Source organism: Mustelus asterias, unplaced genomic scaffold, assembly GCF_964213995.1.
Source record: "Mustelus asterias unplaced genomic scaffold, sMusAst1.hap1.1 HAP1_SCAFFOLD_171, whole genome shotgun sequence".
In the NCBI taxonomy this organism is placed as follows: Eukaryota; Metazoa; Chordata; class Chondrichthyes; order Carcharhiniformes; family Triakidae; genus Mustelus; species Mustelus asterias.
Window position 1 is genome coordinate 487,723 of NW_027590177.1, and position 24,114 is coordinate 511,836.

At 46.0% G+C, this 24,114-nt stretch overlaps 3 protein-coding genes across 3 annotated transcripts in view; 2 read left to right on the plus strand and 1 right to left on the minus strand.

The window, feature by feature from the left end:
- Positions 1-24,114, plus strand: part of LOC144485203 (uncharacterized) — a 247,144-nt gene that overhangs the window by 210,298 nt on the left and 12,732 nt on the right. The gene's annotated exons all lie outside the window — the stretch shown is intronic.
- The window catches only part of LOC144485202 (uncharacterized), a 199,433-nt gene that overhangs the window by 48,687 nt on the left and 126,632 nt on the right, over positions 1-24,114 (plus strand). The gene's annotated exons all lie outside the window — the stretch shown is intronic.
- The window catches only part of LOC144485226 (uncharacterized), a 123,298-nt gene that overhangs the window by 34,770 nt on the left and 64,414 nt on the right, over positions 1-24,114 (minus strand). The window contains exons 6-10 of the mRNA XM_078203433.1: positions 17,118-17,556; positions 8,644-8,662; positions 6,957-7,505; positions 6,406-6,625; positions 1,791-1,889 (exon numbers count right to left, since the gene is read on the minus strand). Coding sequence (XP_078059559.1) covers positions 1,791-1,889; positions 6,406-6,625; positions 6,957-7,505; positions 8,644-8,662; positions 17,118-17,556 — 1,326 coding nt within the window. The remainder of the gene's footprint in view (positions 1-1,790; positions 1,890-6,405; positions 6,626-6,956; positions 7,506-8,643; positions 8,663-17,117; positions 17,557-24,114) is intronic.

Genomic DNA, 24,114 nt, shown 5'->3' on the forward strand with positions numbered 1-24,114 from the left:
TTCTATCCTATTCTCATCGTGGCGAATTTTATAAACATCTTTCCCAGGATATTAGAATGGGAGGATTTGTAGACAGAAGTATCAAAGCACACATCATATCAAGAAATGACTGTCACTCACTTCATCAGGACATGAGTATCACTGGTTTTTGAATCTAGAATGAGGAATATTTTTCTGTTCTATCTGTGGGAAAAGATTTCAAACATCAGTGTGACTGGAAAAGCACTGAGAGACACACACACCCGGGTGAGAGTGTTCCAGTGCACTGACTGTGGAAAGAGCTTTAACACAGCCTGAAAAAAACATCACACCATTCACAGCAAGAAGAAACCGTACACCGGTTCTGTGTGTGGACAAGGCTTCAACTGATCATCTAACCTGGAAAGACACGAGGACACAAACACTATGGAGAAACCATGGAAATATGGGGAGTGTCAGAAGGGATTCTGCCCTCCCTGTGAGCTGGAAACTCATCAACGCAGTCACAGTCGAGAAAGGCCATTCACCTGCTCCACCTGTGGGAAAAGATTCATTGATTCATCACCCTGCATAGACATTAGCGAGTTCACACCAGGGAGAGGCTGTTCTCTTGCTCTGACTGGGAAGGGATTCACTCATCCCTCCTGCTGATATACCAATGCATCCACACTGGGGAGAGGCCATTCAGCTGCTCTGACTATGGGAAGAATTCACTCAGTCATCAAGTCTGGTGAGACATCGACGCATTCACACCAGGGAAGGGATTCAGGCAGTCTGCTGGGACAACAAGGCACCCACACCAACGAAAAACATTTTAAATGCTCTGTCCGTGGGAGTGCTTTATGCAATCTGTGCAGATGGACACTGAGGAGAGACCGTTCAGCTGCTCTCACTGCACAAAGAACTTTAGATTGTCATACGATCTACTGAGACATCAAAGAGTTCACACTGGGAAGAAGCCATTCTAACTGTGGGAAAAGATTCAGTGATTCATCCAATCTGCAGTGACACCGAGTTAACACTGGGCAGAAGCCATTCTCCTGCTCTGAGTGTGGGAAAGGATTTACTCAGTCACCCCACCTACAAACACACCAGCGAGTTCAGAATGGAGAGAGACCATTCATCTGCTCCATGTGTGGGAAGGGATTCGGTGCTTTATCCATTCTACTGAGACACCAGCGTGTTCACAATGGAGAGATTCATTCACCTGCGGTGTGTGTGAGAAGGGATTCATTTGTTCATCCAACTGCTGTGACACCAAGGCAGTTACAACTTTGACTGTGACTGTCAATGTATCAAATGAGAGGGGAGAGATACAAAAGGGTGCAGAGGGGCAATTTATTCACTCCAAGGGCGGTGAGTGTCTGGAGCAGGCTCCAGAGGCAGTAGTAGAGGAGGGTACAATTTTGTCTTTTGAAAAGCGTTTAGAAAGTTAGATGAGTAAGATGGGTATAGAGGGATATGGGCCAAATGCGAGCAATTGGGACTAGCTTAGTGATTTTTAAAAATGGGCAGCATGGACAAGCTGGGCTGAAGGGCCTGTTTCCATGCTGTAAACCTAAACTGAGTCTGTCTCTCTCCCTAGGAACTGTCTGAGGCTGAACCACACTCTTCACAAGTTCGGTATCAGATTTGACCTCAAAGATGAGTTTCCAACCACATATCCACACCATGTCTAATACCAGATATTTCAATCTCCATAATGTCACCTGTGCCCACTCCAACCCAGCTCAAGTCCTGATCAAACGCTCATCCATGTTCGTGACACTTTAGATTTGATGATTCCAATACATTCCTGACCAACCTCTCACCTTCACCTCACCCCCACACGGGAACATGTGATTATCCAGAACTCTGCTGCTCATGTGTTGTTCACCCATCACATCCTTGCTCACTAAACTATATCGGGCCTAGGTCAGATAATGCATTGCTTTTAACATTTGCATCCTTGTTTTCAAATCCATCCACAGCCTTGTCCCCCCCAGTCTCTGATCTTCAATAACACACTCTCTGAAATATCTGTGCTCTTCTCTTTCTGGCCTCTTGAACATCTCTGATTTTAATAACTCCATCATTCATGGCTGTGTCCTGGTATGAAGTTCTGAAATTCCCTCCCTAAGCCTCTCCATCCCTCCATCCTCTCCATCCTGATTAAAGATTCCCATTAAAATCTCCCATTCAAATCAAGCTTTTGACCATCTGTTCTCAAATCATGGAGGATTTTAATCTGCGTATCAATTGGTCAAACCAGTTCGGTCAAGGCAGCCTTGAGGAAGAGTTCATAGAATGTATCAAGCCTCTTTGAACAGTATGTAATGGAACCTACGAGGGAGCAAGCTATCCTAGATCTGGTCCTGTGGCATGAGACAGGAAAAATTAATGATCTGACAGTTAGGAATCCTCTTGGAAGGAGCGATCACAGTATGGTTGAATTTAAAATACAGACGGAGCGTGAGAAGGTAAAATCCAATATCAGTGTCTTGTGCTTAAACAAAGGAGACTACAATGGAATGAGGTAGGTGTTGGCTAAGGTAGACTGGGAGCAAAAACTTTATGGTGGGACAATTGAGGAACAGTGGAGGACTTTCAAAGCAATCTTTCACAGTGCTCAGCAAAAGTATATACCAGTGATAAAGAAGGACTGTAGAAAAAGAGATAATCAGCCATTGATATCTAAGGAAATAAAGGAGGGTATCAAATTGAAAGAAAAGGCAGACAAAGTGGCAAAGATTAGTGGGAAACTGGAGGATTGGAAAATCTTTAAAGGTCAATAGAAAGCCACGAAAAAAGCTACAAAGAAAAGTAAGATAGATTGAGAGTAAACTGGTTGAGAATATAAAAACAGATAGCAAACGTTTCTCCAAATATATAAAATGAAAAAGAATGGCTAAAGTAAACATTGGTCCTTTAGAGGATGAGAAGGGGGATGTAATAACTGGAAATGAGAAAATGGCTGAGGCATTGAACAGGTATTCTGTGTCGGTCTTCACAGTGGAAGACACAAATAACACGCCAAAAATTGATGACAGGAAGGCTATGGCAGGTGAGAACCTAGAAACTATCATTATCACGAAAGAGGTAGTGTTGGGCAAGTTAATGGTGCGAAAGGTAGACAAGTCTTCTGGTCCTGATGGAATGCATCCCAGGGTACTAAAAGAGATGGCGGGAGAAATAGCAAATGCACTAGCGGTAATTTACCAAAATTCACTGGACTCTGGGGTGGTTCCCGCAGATTGAAAATGTGACACCACTGTTTAAAAAAGGAGGTAGACAAAAGGCAGGTAACTATAGGCCGGTTAGCTTAACTTCTGTAGTAGGGAAAATGCTTGAATCTATCATCAAGGAAGAAATAGCGAGACATCTGGATATAAATTGTCCCATTGGTAAGACGCAGCATGGGTTCATGAAGGGCAGGCCATGTTTGACTAATTTGGTGGAATTCTTTGAGAAAATTACATGTGCAGTGGACAATGAGGAACCTGTGGATGTGGTGTATCTGGATTTCCAGAAGGCATTTGACAAGGTGCCGCACCAAAGACTGCTGCATAAGATAAAGGTGCACAGTGTTACAGGTAATGTATGAACATGGATAGAGGATTGGTTAACTAACAGAAAGCAAAGAGTGGGGGTAAATGAGCGTTTTTCTGGTTGGCGATCAGTGACGAGTGGTGTGCCTCAGGGATCAGTGTGGACCGCAATTGTTTACGATTTACATAGATGGTTTGGAGTTCGGGACCAAATATAGTATGTCAAAATTCGCAGATGACACGAAGATGGGTGGCAGAGCAAAGTGTGCAGAGGACGCTGAAAGTCTGCAATGGGATATAGATAGTCTAAGTGAGTGGGCGAGGGTCTGGCAGATGGAGTACAATGTTGGTAAATGTGAGGTCATCCATTTTGGTAGGAATAACAGCAAAATGGACTCTTATTTAAATGGTAAAAAAATTGCAGCATGCTGCTGTGCAGAGGGACCTGGGTGTCCTTGTGCAGGAATCTCAAGGAGTTGGTTTGCAGGTGCAGCAGGTAATTAAGAAGACAAATGGAATTTTGACCTTCATTGCGAGAGGGATGGAGTTTTAAAACAGTGAGATTAAGTTGCAGCAGTATAAGGTGCTGGTGAGGCCACACCTGGAGTACTATGTACAGTTTTGGTCTCCTTACTTGAGAAAGGATATTCTGGCACTGGAGGGGATGCAGAGGAGACTCACGAGGTTGATTCCAGAGTTGAGAGGGTTGGCTTATGAGGAGAGACTGAGTAGACTGGGGCTATACTCGTTGGAATTCAGAAGAATGAGGGGAGATCTTAGAGAAACATATAAGATTATGAAGGGAATAGCTAAGATAGAGGCAGGGAAGTTGTTTCTAGCGGCGGGTGAAACTAGAACTAGGGGGGCATAGCCTCAAAATAAGGGGAAGCAGATTTAGGACTGAGTTGAGGAGGAACTTCTTCACACAAAGGGTTGTGAATCTGTGGAATTCCCTGCCCAGTGAAGCAGTTGGGGCTACCTCATTGAATGTTTTTAAGGCAAGGATAGATAAATTTTTGAACAGTAAAGGAATTAAGGGCTATGGTGAGCGGGTGTGTAAGTGGAGCTGAGTCCACAAAAAGATCAACCATGAGGGCTCGAGGGGCCAGATGGCCTACTCCTGCTCCTAGTTCTAATGTTCTTCCCACAATCCCCACATTTCCATGGCAGCTCTCTGTGACTGCAATTATGTTCCAAAAGGCCAGATGATTGGTTGAAGCTTTCACCACACCTGACTAAACCTCTGACTAACCTGACTAAAACTGAGGATAAAGTATTGGTGTCTGTAAGGGCTAAAACAATACCCTTGGCTTCCTTGTAGATCTGTGGCACCAAGTTCAAGACTCCTTCATGAAGCATCCTCTTGGCCTCTAGCCTGTCAACTGCCCATGAGAATCTTATATGCTTCAGAATGTTCACTGCTCATTCTTCCAAACCTAATGAGTATAGGTGCAACCCTTCCCCAAAAGACAACGAGTTGGATTCTGCGGCCTCACTTGCCCCAAAACTGGAGAATCCCCCCCGAGGTCAAATAACCTTTGTGTGGTCCACCCCCCGGCCTGCTACGATTCCTGTGGTGGGTGGGATGGGAGAATTCTCCCCTACACCTTCACAACCTTTCCTCAAAAGACAACACCTTCATCTTAGGAATGGACCTGGTGAACTTTCTCTGAACTCATTCCAATGAAAACATTCCATAAGTAGGGAGACCAAAACCGTACACAGTATTCCAGCTGCTATCTCAGCAATGTCCTGTGCAGGTGTAGCAAGTTCCCTTTTTCAAACTCCACCCCCTTGCAGTAAAGTCCAACACTCCATTTGCCGCCTTCTTTACTTGCTGTACCTTCATCCTATTTTTTCACGATTCATATACAAGGACACCCAGATTCCTCTCTACGGCAGTATTCTTCAGTTTCTGTATATTTAAACAATTTTTTGCTTCTCTATTCTTCCTGCCAAAGTGGAAAAGCTCCCACTTTCCCGCACTATACTCCATCTGCCATTTTTCTGTCCATTCAGGTAACTTATCTGTGTCCCTTACAGATTTTTTGTAATAACCTCACAACTTGCTTTTCTACCTATCTTTGTATCATCAATTCTGGCTTCATCCAAGTCATTGATCAAGGTGGCTGTTTTTCTCTCTCTCAGTTGTGGGTGATATTTGTCTCTATTCTCCTGGAAACTGAATGAATCTTGTTCCAAACTGGGTTCAATATCAGACATTTCAGGGAGTCAGGAATCATTCGCCCCTAAACCTACACTGGTAAAACCCCAGGCAGTTCCTCAGTAAGGATTTTTCTGATTCCTCACCATATATTAGTCAGGATACTGAAACCCAGCTTTTTTACAGTCCACTCCTGGAGGCCCCACTCCCTGAGCCGACAACATTCAGCAGTGTCAGTGCTGAAGTTTCACAGTGGGAGTGATTCCCAGAGTAACTGTCAATCAGATCACCATTGATGTCCAGGTTTGTGTAGTTTTAGTTATCCGGATGTCTAACACACACACATCAATAAAACAGGGAATTCCTGCAAACAAACTGCAGCTTCTTCTCTATCTGGAGATCCAATGTTTGTTGAATAATTGTACCAGCGGTTAACAGGCTCCTGTGAACTCATCCAACTCGTATTTTAATACTGACTTTAACAAATATATTTTAAATAGGTTTATTTTAAATGAGTTAAAACCAGCCTTAAAATGGTAGATATAGAATAATAACCAGAGTAATTTTCAGACTGGAAACTTTAACCTGCTGTTTCACTTTCATTGAGGAGCAGATCCCAGTTTTACACCAATCTCTGATTCATGTATCCAGCATTCACCGTCATTCTAAAAACAGAAGTTGCTGCAAAATCTCGATGTGATTAACAGCAAAATTCAGTCCTTGCAGTCACTCGTGAACATGATGGTGTTTCAGCAGGTGAGGTGACTGAGTGAATCCCTTCCCACACACGGAGCAGGTGAATGGCCTGTCCCCAGTGTGAATTCGCTGGTGCTTTACCAGGTTGGATGATTGACTGAATCCCTTGCCACAATCAGAGCAGGTGAATGGTCTCTCCCCAGTGTGAACTCGCTGGTGTCTCAGCAGTTTGGATGAATCAATAAATCCCTTCCCACAACTGGAGCAAGTGAATGGCCTCTCTCCAGTGTGACTTGGCTGGTGTTTTAGCAGGTTGAATGACTGAGTAAATCCCATCCCACACTCGGAGCAGATAAATGGCCTCTCCCTATTATGAATTCTCTGGTGTTTCAGCAGGTCGGATGATATCAGTGAATCCCTTCCCACAATCAGAGCATCCTCCCCATTGACCAACTGTGAGAATGAACAAAATGCAGTCCTGGATGTAATTGAGAGCAGAAATAATAACAGCAGAATCCAACCCCTGGAATCACTTGTGAACTTGTTGGTGTCTCAGTAGGTCGGATGAAACTCTGAATCCCTTCCCACACTGAGAGCAGGTGAACGGCCTCTCCCCAGTGTGAACTCGGTGGTGCGTCCGCAGGTTGCATGGCTGAGTGAATCCCTTCCCACACTGAGAGCAAGTGAACGGTTTCTCCCCAGTGTGAACTCGCTGATGTGCCCGCAGGTTGGATACCCGAGTGAATCCCTTCCCACACTGAGGACAGGTGAATGGCCTCTCCCCCGTGTGAACTCGCTGGTGCCTCCGCAGGTGGGATGAACAAGTGAATCCCTCCCCACACTGAGAGCAGGTGAATGGCCTCTCCCCAGTGTGAACTCGCTGGTGCATCCGCAGGCTGGATGAACAAGTGAATCCCTTCCCACACTGAGAGCAGGTGAATGGCCTCTCCCCAGTGTGAACTCGCTGGTGTGACTGCAGGTAGGATGATCGAGTGAATCCCTTCCCACACTGAGAGCAGGTGAACGGCCTCTCCCCAGTGTGAACTCGCTGATGTCTCTGCAGGTCGGATGACTGAGTGAATCCCTCCCCACACTGAGAGCAGGTGAACGGTCTCTCCCCAGTGTGAACTCGCTGGTGTCTCTGCAGTTCGGATGACCGAGTGAATCCCTCCCCACACTGAGAGCAGGTGAACGGCCTCTCCCCAGTGTGGCTGCGCCGATGAGCTTCCAGCTGAGATGGGACTCTGTACCTCTTCCCACAGTCCACACATTTCCATGGTTTCTCCATGGTGCAGGTGTCCTTGCCTCTCCCTTGGGTTACCAATCAGTCGAAGCCTCGTCCACACACAGAACACGGGTACAGTCTCTCCCTGCTGTGAATGGTGTGATATTTATTCAGGGTGTGTAACTGGTTAAAGCTCTTTAGTCAGTGCACTGGAACACTCTCACTCGAGTGTGACAGTGTGTTGCTGCTTTTCCAATCACACTGACACGTGAAATCTTTTCAAATCAACAGACCGGACAATCATTTCTCCTTCTAGATTCAAAGGCCGGTGATATTCAGCTCCCAAGGAATATGACTCTGTCAGATCTAGACGTGAAGTTTGAGATTTCAGTCTGTGATTCCTCTTTCAGTATCCTGGAAAATGAGTTTACAAAAGTCATCAGTGTCAGTGCAGGATAGAAATTCAGAACAGACAAATCTAGTTTCTATCGAACATTCTTTCCTATTTCAGTCCTAAAAAGCTGTGAATCTCCATCCCACACACTCTCCCTCCATTCTCACTCTGCTGTATCTAATATTCACCCTCCCAATTCTCCTGAAGGTGCTGATTGAGGCTGATTGACAGATCCATGCTCACTGCTTCCTGTCCTGGACACAGAGACCATAACAAATAGGAGCTGCAGTCGGCCATTTGGCCCATCGAGCCTTTTAAACTATTCAATGAGATAATTCGTTCATCTACCTCAGCATAATTCTCCCCACACTAAACCCATATCCCTTGATATCTTCAATATCTAGAAACCAATCAATCTCTCTCTTGAAAATAGTTGATGACTGAGGCTTCACTGTCCTCAGGGGTTGAAAATTCCAAAGCTTTAGCACATCCTTGAGTGAAGAAATCCCCTCACATATTAGCTTTTGCTCCATCTTCTTGTCTGTTCCCCATAACTCTTGACACCCTTGTCAGTCAAAGATCTGTCTAACGGGAATATATTCAATGATCCTCAGCCTCCACTGGTCCCTGTGGAAGAGAAATCCAAAAGACTAACAACCCTCTGAGGGAAGAGATGTCTTGAAATATATAACGTAGCTACAGTTCCGTATTACAAGATATTCAGATCCCAAGGAATATGACTCTGTTTGGATGTGACGGTTGAGATTTTTGCCTTTGATTCCTCATTCAATATCCTATGAAATGAGTTTGCAAAAGTCATCACAGTCAGTATAGGATAGAAATTCAGAGCAGACAATTCTAGTTTCTATGGAACATTCTTTCCTATTTCATTCCCAAAAAGTTGTAACTCTCCATCCATATCTATGGATTCTATTTAAAAATGAAAGTGGATGGGCATTTGAAGGAAATAAACTTTCAGGAGAGTGAGGATATCGAGTGAGAATGGGACTGGAATGTTATACAGAGAGTCAGCATGGACTCGAGTTACCGAATGGATTCCTTCTGTGCTGTAATGACTTTATGACTGGAAATGTATAACATCGCTACAGCATTATATTACAATGCAAGAACTAATAATAAAAGTATTTTATTACAGAAACATAAATAATATATCTAATCTGGGTACCATATAATAACACGAGACATATCTCTGTCCTATATTAACGTTCTGTCCCCTTAAATGTCAGCCATCTCCTGGGGAAAGCTGCCCTTTAATGTGAACATGAGGAAAAAGACCATCCTTTTAGACAGACAAATAAATGTGTCAAGCTGAGGGAGCAAAGGATGTTCACCAGGCTGATTCAGGGAATCGCGGGACTGATGTATGAGGAGAGACTGACTGGGTTAGGATTGTTTTCATTGGAGTTCAGATGAATGAGGGGGGAATCTCAAAGAGATTTATAAAATTCTAACAGGTCGAGACAGGATAGATGCAGGGAGGATGTTCCCGATGGAGTCCAGAACCGGGGGTCACAGTCTGAGGATTCAGGGCAGACCATTTAGGACGGAGGTGAGGAGACATTTCTTCACCCAAAGAGTAGTCACCCTGTGGAATTCATTACCACAGGAAGTAGTTGGTGCACAAAACATTGAATGTATTCAAGAGGCGGCTGGATAAAGCACTTGGGGTGAATGGGATCACAGGTTATGGGAAAAAGCAGGATTAGGCTACTCAGTTGGATGATCATCCATGATCATAATGAATGGCGGAGCAGGCTCGAAGGGCCAAATGGCCTCCTCCTGCTCCAATCATCTCTGTTTCTATATCAATGTCTTTAAGAGAGAGAGAGAGGGAAACCTGGGCCAACCTTTCCAGAGTCTGCAGCCTCCCTGGATTCACTTCCTTTCCCTTCAGTTGCTGCAAGTCCCCAATTTCCCCCCAAAATGAGAAAAGAAATGGAAAGGGGGAGAAAAGAAAGTGTTTTACTCACAGATGTTGGCCTCTTTTAGGTCAAAACAAATAAACAAACTCAGATTAAGTCAGGACAAAGTAAAAGGGGCAGCTCCCCAAAAAGGAGGGGGAACAGCCCGAACAGAAATCAAAGTACAAAGGAAACTTAAAAACATCAAATTAAAATGTGATTATTAGGGTCAATAATGCACCCCAACCCCTGCGGTGCCCAGCGGGCGCGGAAAGCGTCAACCTCGCCCGTGGACACCACATGCTCCCTCTCCAGGGACACCTGGCCGCGAACGTAGCCGCGGTAGAGGGGAAGACAGTCAGGATGGACGGCCCCCTCGATCGCCCGCTGCTTGGACCGGTAAATGGCGTGTTTCGCCAGGCCCAGGAGCAGGTTCACAAGGAGGTCGCCATCCCGACCCCAACAAAAAGAAAGTGCAACCTAAGACACAAAACATAGACATGGTCCACGGACTTCACAAGGCCACAGAAAGGGCAGTCTTCATAGCCCGTGAACCAGTGAATCCTACGGTTGTGCGGAACTGCTGCATGCATCACCCTTCACCCCAGGTCCCCGATGTAATTGGGGCAATCCCTCCGTAGAGGGACCTCTACGGAAACAAGGCCCGCCAAGGTGTATCCGGGCGACAGGCGAGGAGGCAGTAGTGGAGGGTGTGCAGCAGCAGCCCGCACAGGAAATGCCTCCGCGCGGTAGAAAAAGGCACGGAGGACATTTCGACGAGGCGGCTCAGGCTGTGGGGCACCTGACCCGAGGAGGAGGGTTGAAGTTTTGGGCCAATGTGGAATTCTGTCCGAACAGGGGAACGCTCGGGTGGGATCCCACCGCACGCCTGCGCAGCCTCGAGTTTGCGTGCACTTTCGGGGCCGAGCACGACCGTCCTAAGGTCTAGGATGGCTTTGGCCGCGTGCCGGACGGTCGTCCCCACGCGCTCAGCCAGCACGTGGGGGCTCATCCAGCCCGCCCCTCCGCCATCGAGCACGTCCCCGACTCTGGTCACCCCGGCGTCCACAGCCCCCCTCTCCGCCAGCCACCTGAAGTCATATGGCTGGAGGAGCAGATTCCTGAGCAGCGGCTCTCGCACAAGAGCCGCTACTCCTGACGGGGGAGAGCTGCGTCGCGAGGCGACCGTGTTCCAGACAGTGAGGAGGTCCTTGTAAAAGACGGGGAGCTCCTGCAAGGAGGTCGAAACGCGCCCCAGATTGATATGCAGGAGCTGCACGTCATAATTGAGGCCGTGCCACTGGCGGAAGAAATACGTCGCCATTGCACACCATTGTGGAGGGGGCTCAACGTAAAGGTACCTCTGCAGGGCCTGGAGGCGGAAGGTCGCTATCTGAGTGCGGAGGCACACCAGACCTTGTCCGCCCTCCTCAAGCGGGAGATGCAGAACCGCAGCAGGGACCTAGTGCAGTCGATTGTCCCAGAAGAACCGCAGGAGGGTTCTCTGGATATTGGCGACAAAGCCAGGGGGAGGGGTCTAAGGGACCAGCCGGTACCACAGCATGGAGGCGACCAGCTGGTTTATGACGAGAACCCGCGCCCGTGAATGGTCACAAACACTCACTTCTGAAAGAATTTAACTGATTTTAATATTAAAATCTCCTGCTGGAGCCTGCAGCTGGAAAGATGCGTTGGCATCAGAGAAAAATCTCCCAGTTGAGGAAATCCCCGGGGAGCGGGGGTGATGTCACTGTGCAATTGTAAGTATGCGATGAGATCACAGACAGGAACACAGAATACCTGGGTCTGTGCAAACCAGTGATCACCACACATTATGGAGGATGCGAGGCTCCTTGACAGGGTGCAGAGGAGATTTATCAAAATGGTTCCAGGGATGAGGAATTATAGTTACAATGTTAGGCTGGATAACTTGGGGTTGTTCTCCTTGGAGCAAAGTAGATTGATAGAGGTGTACAAGGGTACGTGGAGGGTGTTGAAGTTTACATGCTCTGTTTACGCGTGTACAAGCTCTGGCTATGGGTCGTCCAGTCTCGAAACGTTGGTTCTATTCTCACTCCCCACTGAGTGCAGATCTTTGGGGGCGTGCGGGGACGGGGGGAGGGGGGGCGCGGGGCTGGAGAGAATGTTTATCCTCCGACCCTGACCTTGACCCGGGAGCCGTAAAGGTTGGTGAGAGTCGTAGTGGACATGCCGAATTTCCTTAGTCTTCTGAGAAAGTAGAGGCGTTGGTGGGGCTTACTTATCTATGGTGTAATTTTTCATTAGAGAGAAGAAGGTTAAGAGGTGACTTAATAGAGGCGTACAAGATGATCAGAGGATTAGATAGGGTGGACAGTGAGAGCCTTTTTCCTCGGATGGTGATAGCTAGCACGAGGGGACATAGCTTTAAATTGAGGGGTGATAGATATAGGACAGATGTCAGAGGTAGGTTCTTTACTCAGAGAGTAGTAAGGGTGTGGAATTCCCTGCCTGCAGCAGTAGTGGACTCGCCAACATTAAGGGCATTTAAATGGTCATTGGATAAACATATGGATGGTATTGGAATAGTGTAGATTAGATGGGCTTTAGAGTGGTTTCACAGGTCGGCGCAACATCGAGGGCTGAAGGGCCTGTACTGCGCTGTTATGTTCTATGCTATCAAATCTGCTGAGATTTTCCAGCATTTTCTGTTTTACTTTCCCTTTCTTTTTCCTTCTCTGCCACCGCTCTGCCTCATCAATAAGACATTGGGACTCAGAGGGTTGATGCAGTTTGATGGACAAGTTGTCTCCATTCTGAACACTGGGGAACAAGCTCCTCCCACTCATTGACATTGCCCTCTACAAACATGGCGGCCGCACGTGCGCACTGCTGCATATTGCCCCCAATAAAGATGGCGAACGTTAACCCCGGACGAACATGAGGAGCTGCAAGCCCTGCTCGGTACAAACTGGGTCCGGGAAGCACTCTTCCGCGGTTTGCGGCTAACACAACATGCTTACGCAGCGTTTCCACCCACCTGGGCGATCCATTGCTCTCTCCGTACCGCCAATCACCTCGAACAGATTTCCGAGCCCAAAACAAAAGCCGCCTCCATCGCCATTACTCACACTGCGCATGCTCAAGTCAAAGCTGGCTCCGCCCCTCATTCGCGTCTATTGGTTGGAGGACCGACCACACCAGATCGGTCCGCCAGCACTGCACCCTCTTCCCATTGGTCCGCGCTGCCGTCAATCAGCTGGTCATTGTGACGGTGACTTGCTGTTTGTCCAATAACCACAGTGACAGAGTCTCAGTGTGACAATGACACACACAGGCTCCAATACAATCAGAGTGGGGATGGAGCACAGAGACAACACAGCAAAGCACTGACTTACTCTGAGTGTAACAATGACACACACAGGCTCCAATACAATCAGAGTGGGGATGGAGCACAGAGACAACACAGCAAAGCACTGACTTACTCTGAGTGTAACAAATACAATGTTTGTTCAAATAATAAGCGTCACGTTGCAGTATGTTAGTGAACACAGCATTGGATCCAATGTAATGGTAATACAGTCAGTATCACGTGCACCAGAACCAAAGTTTAGGTTTCATTTGATAGTGTGAGTGAGTCATGGTCCATTGATATAATGTATTTAGATTCCGGTGTGTGTTACTCTGCCACTGTCAGTATCAGACAAGAACCTGTCTGTTATTCCAATTCTGCTGTATTTTACAACTGCAGCTCCTGGGGCTGATTGGAGTCTGGTATAATAATCACTGAGGTCGGTTTCAGTGTCTCTGAGGTCATTTTAACTGCAGATAATCTGACATTAAGGGAGACAAGAGCCCCAACAAACATTTGATTGTAATAGGAGGACAAAGTGTAAGGGAACAATGATATTTTAAGGTGTCTGTGTTATGGTGAGTGTCACTGGGAGGTGAGGGATAAAATACAAGTGGAAACATCATGACAGAGACACATGCGACTGACTCGGCCTGACTGAGAGCTGTTATACTCAAGGGGAGAATAATGAGGACATGGGGAACTCCAGGGATTTCTGATATCTGAGGTGTATCTGTTCGAGGAACTGAAAATAATCAGTTCCTTCTCATGGTTATCTGCAGTTCTCAAGTTACACACAGGAAACAGATCTGACAGCTCATCAAACCCAATGGTTTAATCTTCTGTTTGAGACACATTGTGACTGAAAAGATCAAATATTAAGACCTCAGGAGAGAAACATTCAGAATGTCACAAAGATGAGTGAACTGTCCAATTAATCCTATTGACCATAACTCTGCCAATTTACCTTCTGCAAGTATTTATCCAATTCCCTTCGAAAGTTACTATTAAACCTGCTTCTAGCACCTGTCAGTTTGTGCATTCCAGATCATATCCAGTTATTGTGTTAAAAATTCTCCTTATCACCCCCTCCAGTTCTGTTGTCAATTATATTAAATCTCTGTATCCTCTGCTTACAGACCCTCCTGCACCTGGGAAATAGATTCTCTCCATCGACAGACTTCCTGCTCCTGGGAGATAGTGTCAATGGAGAGAAACTATCATAAATCATTTGTCATTTGAAACATCTCTATTAAATCGCCCCATCACATTCCCTAATCTAAGATGGATAACCCATGTTTTTCCTGCCCTGAAGAATTATATGGACTCAAAATGTTAACTGTTCCTCTCTGAACAGATGCCGCCGGATCTGCTGGGTTTTTCTGCTTCTCTCCCTGTTTTTCCTTCTATAATCAATCAGAAACTCTTCATGATTTTGAACATGTCGATTAAATAGGAACACACAGAGCCTGAGAAAGTTACAGAGGAAGAGAGAGACGGAAAGACTGAGAGAAAAATTGAGGAAGATTTTAAAAAGCAGAAAGATGAGGAAGGTCAAAGATAAAAGCTGAGAAATAGAGGAAACAAGCAATACAGAGAGAATGATATAAAATATAAGGGAGCAGGCTGTCAGTTCCCAGCTACAGGGAACAGAGGGAACTCAGTAACTGATCCACAGACACAGCTGGTTATATCTGCGAATGGAAACTCTGAACAGAAATAACAGGCTCATTTGTAAATGTCACCACAATGTGACCTGTGTGACTCTGCCCTAACTCTGTGGACAGATATAGGTCACATTGACAGATGTTCTCACCAGATTGTGGTCCCTGGATTTATTTTCTGCTCAGAAATGAGATTTGGAACCGGCAGCAGAGAAACAGGAAGTTGTGATACCTGAGAATGAAACAGTTTGACGTTATCACCGTGAACAGTCTTCCTTCCTGTGAGGGTGAATTCACTCTGACAGCATCAAGAACAACCACACAGATTGCTGCCAGTCTCAGCATTACATTCAGCTCCATTCCCATTTTAAACAATAAAGAAAGGAGATTATTTGGACTTTTAACACATTCACTGAATTGGGAGATGGACTTGAGGGTCATCACTGGGAGAACTGAGGAGGAATTAGAGAACAAATGAGTTTTCCCAAAGAGGGTTATTAGAAAAGAGGAGATTTAAAGTGAGTCAGGGCCTGTCAGAGGAAGTGGGAGAGAGAAACAGAGAGGATTGAATCTCCATCAATTAGATGTTTTCTCAGACAGCGAAGAGAGATGAAGTTTGTTTGTGCTTTTTCAGAGAGAGGTAACGAGAGAGAGAAAACAATGAATAAGTTTGAGCAGATCTGAAATAAGAAGGTTAAATGAGTGAGTGTTTGAAAGAAAGATAGAGAGACATTAAGTGATGAACACAGTATCTGAGAGGAGAGAGGTTAAGTGAATGTGAGAGAGGAGCGAGGTTAGAGTATAAGAGAGATGGAAGGTAAGGTAAGTGTGAGTGAATGCCTGGAGAGAGAGAGAGACATTCAGTGAGTGTGAGAGAGATGAGAGATGTTAAGTGATTGAGTTTCTGAGAGAGAGGAGATGTTAAGTGAGTGAATGTCTGAAAGAGAGGAGAGCAGGTTCACACCCAGGGGTCACTGCGAATGATCAAAATAAGGAGATCACCCAGAAAACTACCAACAGGAAACTTCAGCTGAATACATCACTCATTCTTAAATGGTCAGTCAGGGCTCTGTTGCTGCTCAGCTTCTCTCTGTTCTGTTTATAATGGTTAAAGGCTGATAGGAGTGAGGTTTATTTAAAAGGATAGTGTATGGGAAGCACACATCAACAAAACTGAGAATTCTTGGACACACACTGCAGCTCCTTCTCTGTCTGGGAATCAAATTGTTGTCTAATTGTCCCAGCAGTTAACAGGCTCCTTTGAACGTCTCCAGCTGCTACTTTAATGCAGACTTCAACCAATTTATTTTAAGCCAGTTTCTGGTCAATAAACCAGGACTGACACACACACACATTAAAATGTTTTAGACTTTTTTTCATTTTTAGCTTGGAAACCTAAACCTGCCGTTTCACTCTCAGTCAGGAATAGATCCCAGTTTTACACCAATCTTTGACAGCACGTTTCCAGCATTCACCGTTGTTCTTCCTGACTCTAAACACAGTTGTAAAGGAGCTTCTGTTCCGTGTCTAGGAGCTCTGAACCATGGAAAAGAACGACTGGGACACATTTCTTACACACCTCAGGATTCACCCACACGGGGACTTTGCTGTCAGTGAAAAGTGACGAAAAAGACCAAAGTGCTGTGTGACCCTCTCAGCGTGACCCTGAAGGACTGGGTCAAGAATGAAGTTCTGTTCCTCCTGTATGACCCTCCCTCAGATTGCCCTTTCTGAGCTCCAGCCTGGTGACGTTAAACACTCAAATGGAAAAGACAAAAATCTACAACAATGATTCAATCAAATGTCTATTTCACATTTATTCAGAATATCAAACCTCAACAGAAGAAAAAAGTCAGAGTGAACATGATTCAGACCTGGATATGATTAACAGCATCGATAAGTGTAGAATCCAAACCTTGCAGTCCCTTGTGAACTCGCCGGTGTGTTAGCAGGTGGGATGACTGAACAAATCCCTTTCCACAGACATTACAGGTGAACGGCCTCTCCCCAGTGTGAACTCGCTGGTGTTTCAGAAGATAAGATAAATGAGAAAATCCCTTCCCACATACCGAGCAGGTAAATGGCCTCTCCCCACTGTGAACTCTCTGATGTGTCAGCAGGTTGGATGACTGACTGAATCCCTTCCCACACATGGAGCAGGTGAACGGCCTCTCCCCAGTGTGAACTCGCTGGTGATTCAATAGGTTGGATGAACGAGTGAATCCCTTCCCACACACGGAGCAAGTGAATGGCCTCTCCTCACTGTGAACCTGCTGGTGTGTCAGAAGGTTGTATGAACGGGTGAATCCCTTCCCACATTCAGAGCAGGTGAACGGTCGATCCCCTGTATGGAGTTGCTGGTGTATCAGAAGGTTGGATGAATTAATGAATCCCTTCCCACAGTCTGAGCAGGTGAAGGGCCTCTCCCCAGTGTGAATTCTCTGGTGGTTCAATAGGGCAGATGGACGGCTGAATCCCTTCCCACACACACAGCAGGTGAATGGCCTCTCCCCAGTGTGAGCATATTGGTGCGTCAGCAGATCTTTTTTATTTTTAAAGCTCTTCTCACAGTGGGAACAATTAAAAAGTTTGTTATCAGAGTGAACAAGTTGATGTGTCTGCAAGTGAGATGACTGAATGAATCCTTTCCCACACACAGAGCAGGTGAACGGTCTCTCCCCAGTGTGAATTCGTTGGTGTGTCAGCAGATCTTTTTTGCATTTAAAACTCTTCCCACAGTCAGAACATGTAAACAGTCTCTCATCAGTGTGAACAAGTTGGTGTGTCACAATGTGGGATGAGCGAGTGAATCCCTTCCCACACACAGGGCAGGTGAACGGCCTCTCCCCAGTGTGAACCCGTTGGTGAGTCAGAAGATTGTATGAATGGGTGAATCCCTGCCCACAGACGGAGCAGGTGAACGGTCTCTCCCCAGTGTGACAGCGCCGATGAACTTCCAATTGTGATGGGAAACCGAATCCCTTCCCACAATCCACACATTCCCACGGTTTCTCCATGGTGCTGGTGTCCTTGTGCTTCTCCAGGTTGGATGATCAGTTAAAGCCTGGTCCACACACACAACATGCATATCATTTCACCCTGCTGTGAAAAGTGTGATGTTTTTTCAGGCTGTGTAACTGGTTAAAGATCTTTCCACAGTCAGTTCACTGGAACACTCTCACTCGGGTGTGTGTTTGTCCCGATGCTTTTCCGGTCACACTGATGTTAAATTTCTTTGCCCACAGGCAGAACAGACAAATATTTCTCTTTCTATATTCAAAGACCGATGATATTCAGCTCCCAAGGAACTGAATGACTTTGTCAGATGTGATGTCCGGTTTGAGTTTTCTGTCTGCCGTTCCTTCACTTCGAATATCCTGTAAAAAACGTTTAGAAAAGTCATCACACTCAGAACAGGATAGAAATTCTGAACAATTCCAGTTTCTCTGGAACTTTTTTCCTCTCTTGTTCCCCCAAATTTGTAAATCCCCGTCCCACACTCTCTCCCTCCCCCCTGGGCTGAAATCCAAACCCATCTCCACCATTTCTTTCTTCCACTCCCAGTTTTCTCCCTCCCTCTCCTCTGTCTGGGCTCAGTTCATGATGTGGTTTTAAGACTTGATTAGCTGTAAGTATTCGGATTCCAACCATTATTCTGTAAATTGAGTTTGTGTCTTTATATACCCTGTTTGTGAACAGAATTCCCACTCACCTGAAGGAGCTTAAGGCTCCGAAAGTTTGTGGCTTTTGCGACCAAATAAACCTGTTGGACTTTAACCTGGTGTTGTGAGACTTCTTACTGGGTTCAGTTCTCCAGCTGCTGTCTGCAGACTGACAATAAAACCAATGGGTCTTATTGGGGGTGTTGGGGCCTCCAGCGGGTGTTTGTGAATCCTCCCCGCCCACCTCCCAGGGTTTCCTTCCTTCCCAGAGATCAGAGTCCTCATTGATTTGAGGCCAAAGTGTAACCTCTTATTTATTGTCCCCCTCCCCCATCCTCTGATGTGAACCATCCTCCAGTGGCTGAGCCAGGATGGGGCCGTTAACCTGGGCCTGTTCCCGGGAGGGAGAAGCCCCGCAGCTGCAAACCAGGGAGCTGACAATGATTCTGAAGGGTTTGCGGATCCACAAAGTGTTTCCAAATCCTCCCAGCCACCGCCTAACGCTGACTCCGCTTCTCCGGGACAAACAAGCGCCAAGGACAGCAATGACACTGCGCATGCTCCACATCACAATCTTTGGGCACTGATTGACGGCAGCTCCGGACCAATTGGAAGAGGGGGCGGGGCGGGAGGACAGAGCGTGGTCGGCTGGTCCTCCAACCAATCGGAGTGAATGAGGGGCGGGACTGGAGAACCGAGCGGGAGCGGCTGGTCCTCCAACCAATCAGAGTGAATGAGGGGAGCGGCTGGTCCTCCAACCAATCAGAGTGAATGAGGGGCGGGACTGAGCCAGGATCTCCCTCATTGGCTGAAACTCTGCATCATTGTGAAAGTTGCTCTGTGTCAAAGTCCAGGAGAAAACTGGACCTTTCTGTTTGTGGCTTCAGACAGATGAGCGGAAAGAAAGGGATCTGAAAAGCAGCAGACACTTCAGGTTATTCTGGGAGAAGTGAGGCCTGTGTAATGTCAGGTTTCACACAGCACACGGGCAGCCTGTGGTTTCACCCTGGATGGAGAATCTCCGAATTGCATCATTCAAATCACTCCATGGAATTCTCAGGAACCACATTGTTTGTTTGGAGAGGAAGGCTTGTAGTACAGTTAATGAAAAGCAGCACACAGCTAAACACAGAGGCCCACACATTCTCTCCCGCAGTCACACACAAACGGACATAGAACATAGAACATAGAACATTACAGCGCAGAACAGGCCCTTCGGCCCACGATGTTGCACCGACCAGTTAAAAAAAAAAACTGTGACCCTCCAACCTAAACCAATTTCTTTTCGTCCATGAACCTATCTACGGATCTCTTAAACGCCCCCAAACTAGGCGCATTTACAACTGATGCTGGCAGGGCATTCCAATCCCTCACCACCCTCTGGGTAAAGAACCTACCCCTGACATCCGTTCTATAACTACCCCCCCTCAATTTAAAGCCATGCCCCCTCGTGCTGGATTTCTCCATCAGAGGAAAAAGGCTATCACTATCCACCCTATCTAAACCTCTAATCATCTTATATGTTTCAATAAGATCCCCTCTTAGCCGCCGCCTTTCCAGCGAAAACAATCCCAAATCCCTCAGCCTCTCCTCATAGGATCTCCCCTCCATACCAGGCAACATCCTGGTAAACCTCCTCTGCACCCTCTCCAAAGCCTCCACATCCTTCCTGTAATGTGGGGACCAGAACTGCACACAGTACTCCAAGTGCGGCCGCACCAGAGTTGTGTACAGTTGCAACATAACGCTACGACTCCTAAATTCAATCCCCCTACCAATAAACGCCAAGACACCATATGCCTTCTTAACAACCTTATCTACTTGATTCCCAACTTTCAGGGATCTATGCACACATACACCTAGATCCCTCTGCTCCTCCACACTATTCAAAGTCCTCCCGTTAGCCCTATACTCAACACATCTGTTATTCCTACCAAAGTGAATTACCTCACACTTCTCCGCATTAAACTCCATCCGCCACCTCTCGGCCCAACTTTGCAACCTGTCTAAGTCTTCCTGCAAACTACGACACCCTTCCTCACTGTCTACCACACCACCGACTTTGGTGTCATCAGCAAATTTGCTAATCCACCCAACTATACCCTCATCCAGATCATTAATAAATATTACAAACAGCAGTGGCCCCAAAACAGATCCCTGAGGTACACCACTTGTAACCGCACTCCATGATGAATATTTACTATCAACCACCACCCTCTGTTTCCTATCCGCTAGCCAATTCCTGATCCAATTTCCTAGATCACCCCCAATCCCATACATCTGCATTTTCTGCAGAAGCCTACCATGGTGAACCTTATCAAACGCCTTACTAAAATCCATATATACCACGTCCACTGCCTTGCCCCCATCCACCTCCTTGGTCACTTTCTCAAAAAACTCAATAAGGTTAGTAAGGCACGACCTACCTGCCACAAAACCATGCTGACTATCACCTATCAATTCATTACTCTCCAAATAACTATAAATCCTATCCCTTATAATTTTTTCCAACATCTTGCCGACAACAGAAGTGAGACTCACCGGTCTATAATTCCCGGGGAAGTCTCTGTTCCCCTTCTTAAACAATGGGACAACATTCGCTAACCTCCAATCTTCTGGTACTATACCAGAGGCCAACGACGACCTGAAGATCAGAGCCAGAGGCTCTGCAATCACTTCTCTTGCCTCCCAGAGAATCCTTGGATAAATCCCATCCGGACCAGGGGATTTATCTATTTTCAGACCCTCCAGAATATCCTGCACATCCTCCTTATCAACTGTAATACTGTCTATTCTACTCCCCTGCAACCCAGTGTCCTCCTCAGCTATATTCATGTCCCCTTGTGTGAACACCGAAGAGAAATATTGGTTCAATGCTTCACCAATCTCCTCCGGTTCCACACATAACTTCCCTCTGCCATCTATAACTGGCCCTAAACTTGCCCTAACCAACCTTCTGTTCTTGACATACCTATAGAACGCCTTAGGATTCTCTTTAACCCTATCCGCCAAAGTCTTCTCATGTCCCCTTTTAGCCCTTCTAAGCTCGCTCTTCAACTCCCTCTTAGCCAATCTAAAGCTTTCTAGTGCATAAGACCATAAGACCATAAGACATAGGAGCGGAAGTAAGGCCATTCGGCCCATCGAGTCCACTCCACCATTCAATCATGGTTGATTTCAACTCCATTTACCCGCTCTCTCCCCATAGCCCTTAATTCCTCGAGAAATCAAGAATTTATCAATTTCTGTCTTGAAGACGCTCAACGTCTCGGCCTCCACAGCCCTCTGTGGCAATGAATTCCACAGACCCACCACTCTCTGGCTGAAGAAATTTCTCCTCATCTCTGTTCTAAAGTGACTCCCTTTTATTCTAAGGCTGTGCCCCCGCGTCCTAGTCTCCCCTGTTAATGGAAACAACTTCCCTACGTCCATCCTATCTAAGCCGTTCATTATCTTGTAAGTTTCTATCAGATCTCCCCTCAACCTCCTAAACTCCAATGAATATAATCCCACGATCCTCAGACGTTCATCGTATGTCAGGCCTACCATTCCTGGGATCATCCGTGTGAATCTCCGCTGGACCCGCTCCAGTGCCAGTATGTCCTTCCTGAGGTGTGGGGCCCAAAATTGCTCACAGTACTCCAAATGGGGCCTAACCAGTGCTTTATAAAGCCTCAGAAGTACATCCCTGCTTTTGTATTCCAAGCCTCTTGAGATAAATGACAACATTACATTTGCTTTCTTAATTACGGACTCAACCTGCAAGTTTACCTTTAGAGAATCCTGGACTAGGACTCCCAAGTCCCTTTGCACTTTAGCATTATGAATTTTGTCACCGTTTAGAAAATAGTCCATGCCTCTATTCTTTTTTCCAAAGTGTACGACCTCGCACTTGCCCACGTTGAATTTCATCAGCCACTTCTTGGACCACTCTCCTAAACTGTCTAAATCTTTCTGCAGCCTCCCCACCTCCTCAATACTACCTGCCCCTCCACTACCCGAGTGCTCACGTCTCATCCGAACATAAGCCTCCTTTTTCTTTTTAACCAACAAAGAAACTTTTTTGGTGCACCACGGTTCCCTAGCCCTACCAATTCCTCCTTGCCTGACAGGGACATACCTATCACAGACTCGCAGTAGCTGCTCCTTGAAAAAACTCCACATGTCGGACGTTCCCAGTCCCTGTAATCTCCTAGTCCAACCTATGTTTCCTAATTCTCTCCTAATAGCCTCTTCTCAACGCACAGAAACCCACGTATATCAACAGGTATTCTGTGCGTTGAGAAGACATCTTCTCAACGCACAGAAACCCACGTATATCAACAGGTACATGCACACAGGATATACACAGATATACTCCACGATACACACATACACTCATGGATACACTTACTCATACACAAATATACACACGGGACACTTACTGTCCTTTGGGGTGGACAACGCTCACCCATCTGTCTAATATTCGGGATAAAGTATTGCTACCTAAAAGAACCACAAAGTTCAAGAAATTTCAGGAAAAATGACCCTCCAAGGACAATGAGCAGTCTTGACCATCCAATATTCTACCTTCTTCTCTGAAACAGAATCTTACATTCCGCACAGAAACAACAACAAACACTAACATTAAACATTCCGTTCCCACCCTATGTTATCAGGCCCATTTGGAGATAGTAGACAATGCAGAATGTCTCAGGATAATTGCAGCCACTAATTTTCCTTTTGTAATTACAGAAATGCTCATCCTCTCATATTGATCATCTAGTTATTGAAGGAAATATTGATCGTCTAGTTATTGAAGGAAATTCTAAGACAGGTTACAAGGAGAAACAAAATCTAATGTTATTGTAACTCTGCAGTCCAATATTCCCTTGGCCCTAATCCTTGCTGCTCTAATCTGATGGGATTAGATGTATTGCAGAATACCTAGCAGGTGCCATTGACATTGTACATCTTCGCTATCAATAATACTCCTAACTTAGTATCATCCATAAACTTACTAACCATGCATTGTACATTCACATCCAAATTTGTTTTGATTTGATTGGATTTATTATTGTCAAATATATACAGTGAAAAGTATTGTTTCTTGCGTGCTATACAGACAAAGCATAACATTCATGGAGAAGGAAAGGAGAGAGTGCAGAATGTAGTGTTACAGTCATAGCTAGGGTGTAGAGAAAGATCAACTTAGTGCGAGGTCAGTCCATTCAAAAATCTGATGGCAGCAGAGAAGAAGATGTTCTTGAGTTGGTTGGTACGTGACTTCAAGATTTTATATCTTTTTCCCGACAGAAGAAGGTGGAAGGTGGACACTGACCTACACAAGAAAGCCAGATATGATCGAAGGAGATCCATCAAAGATGCCAAAAGACAATACCAGACCAAGCTAGAGTCCCAGGCAAGCCACACCGACCCCAATTATGGCAAGGTCTGCAAGACATAACAGGCTACAAGATGAAGGCATATAAAATTGCCAGCTCCAACGCACACCTCCCTGATGAGCTCAATGCATTCTACGTCCGTTTTGAGAAAGTGGTCAGCAAGAGC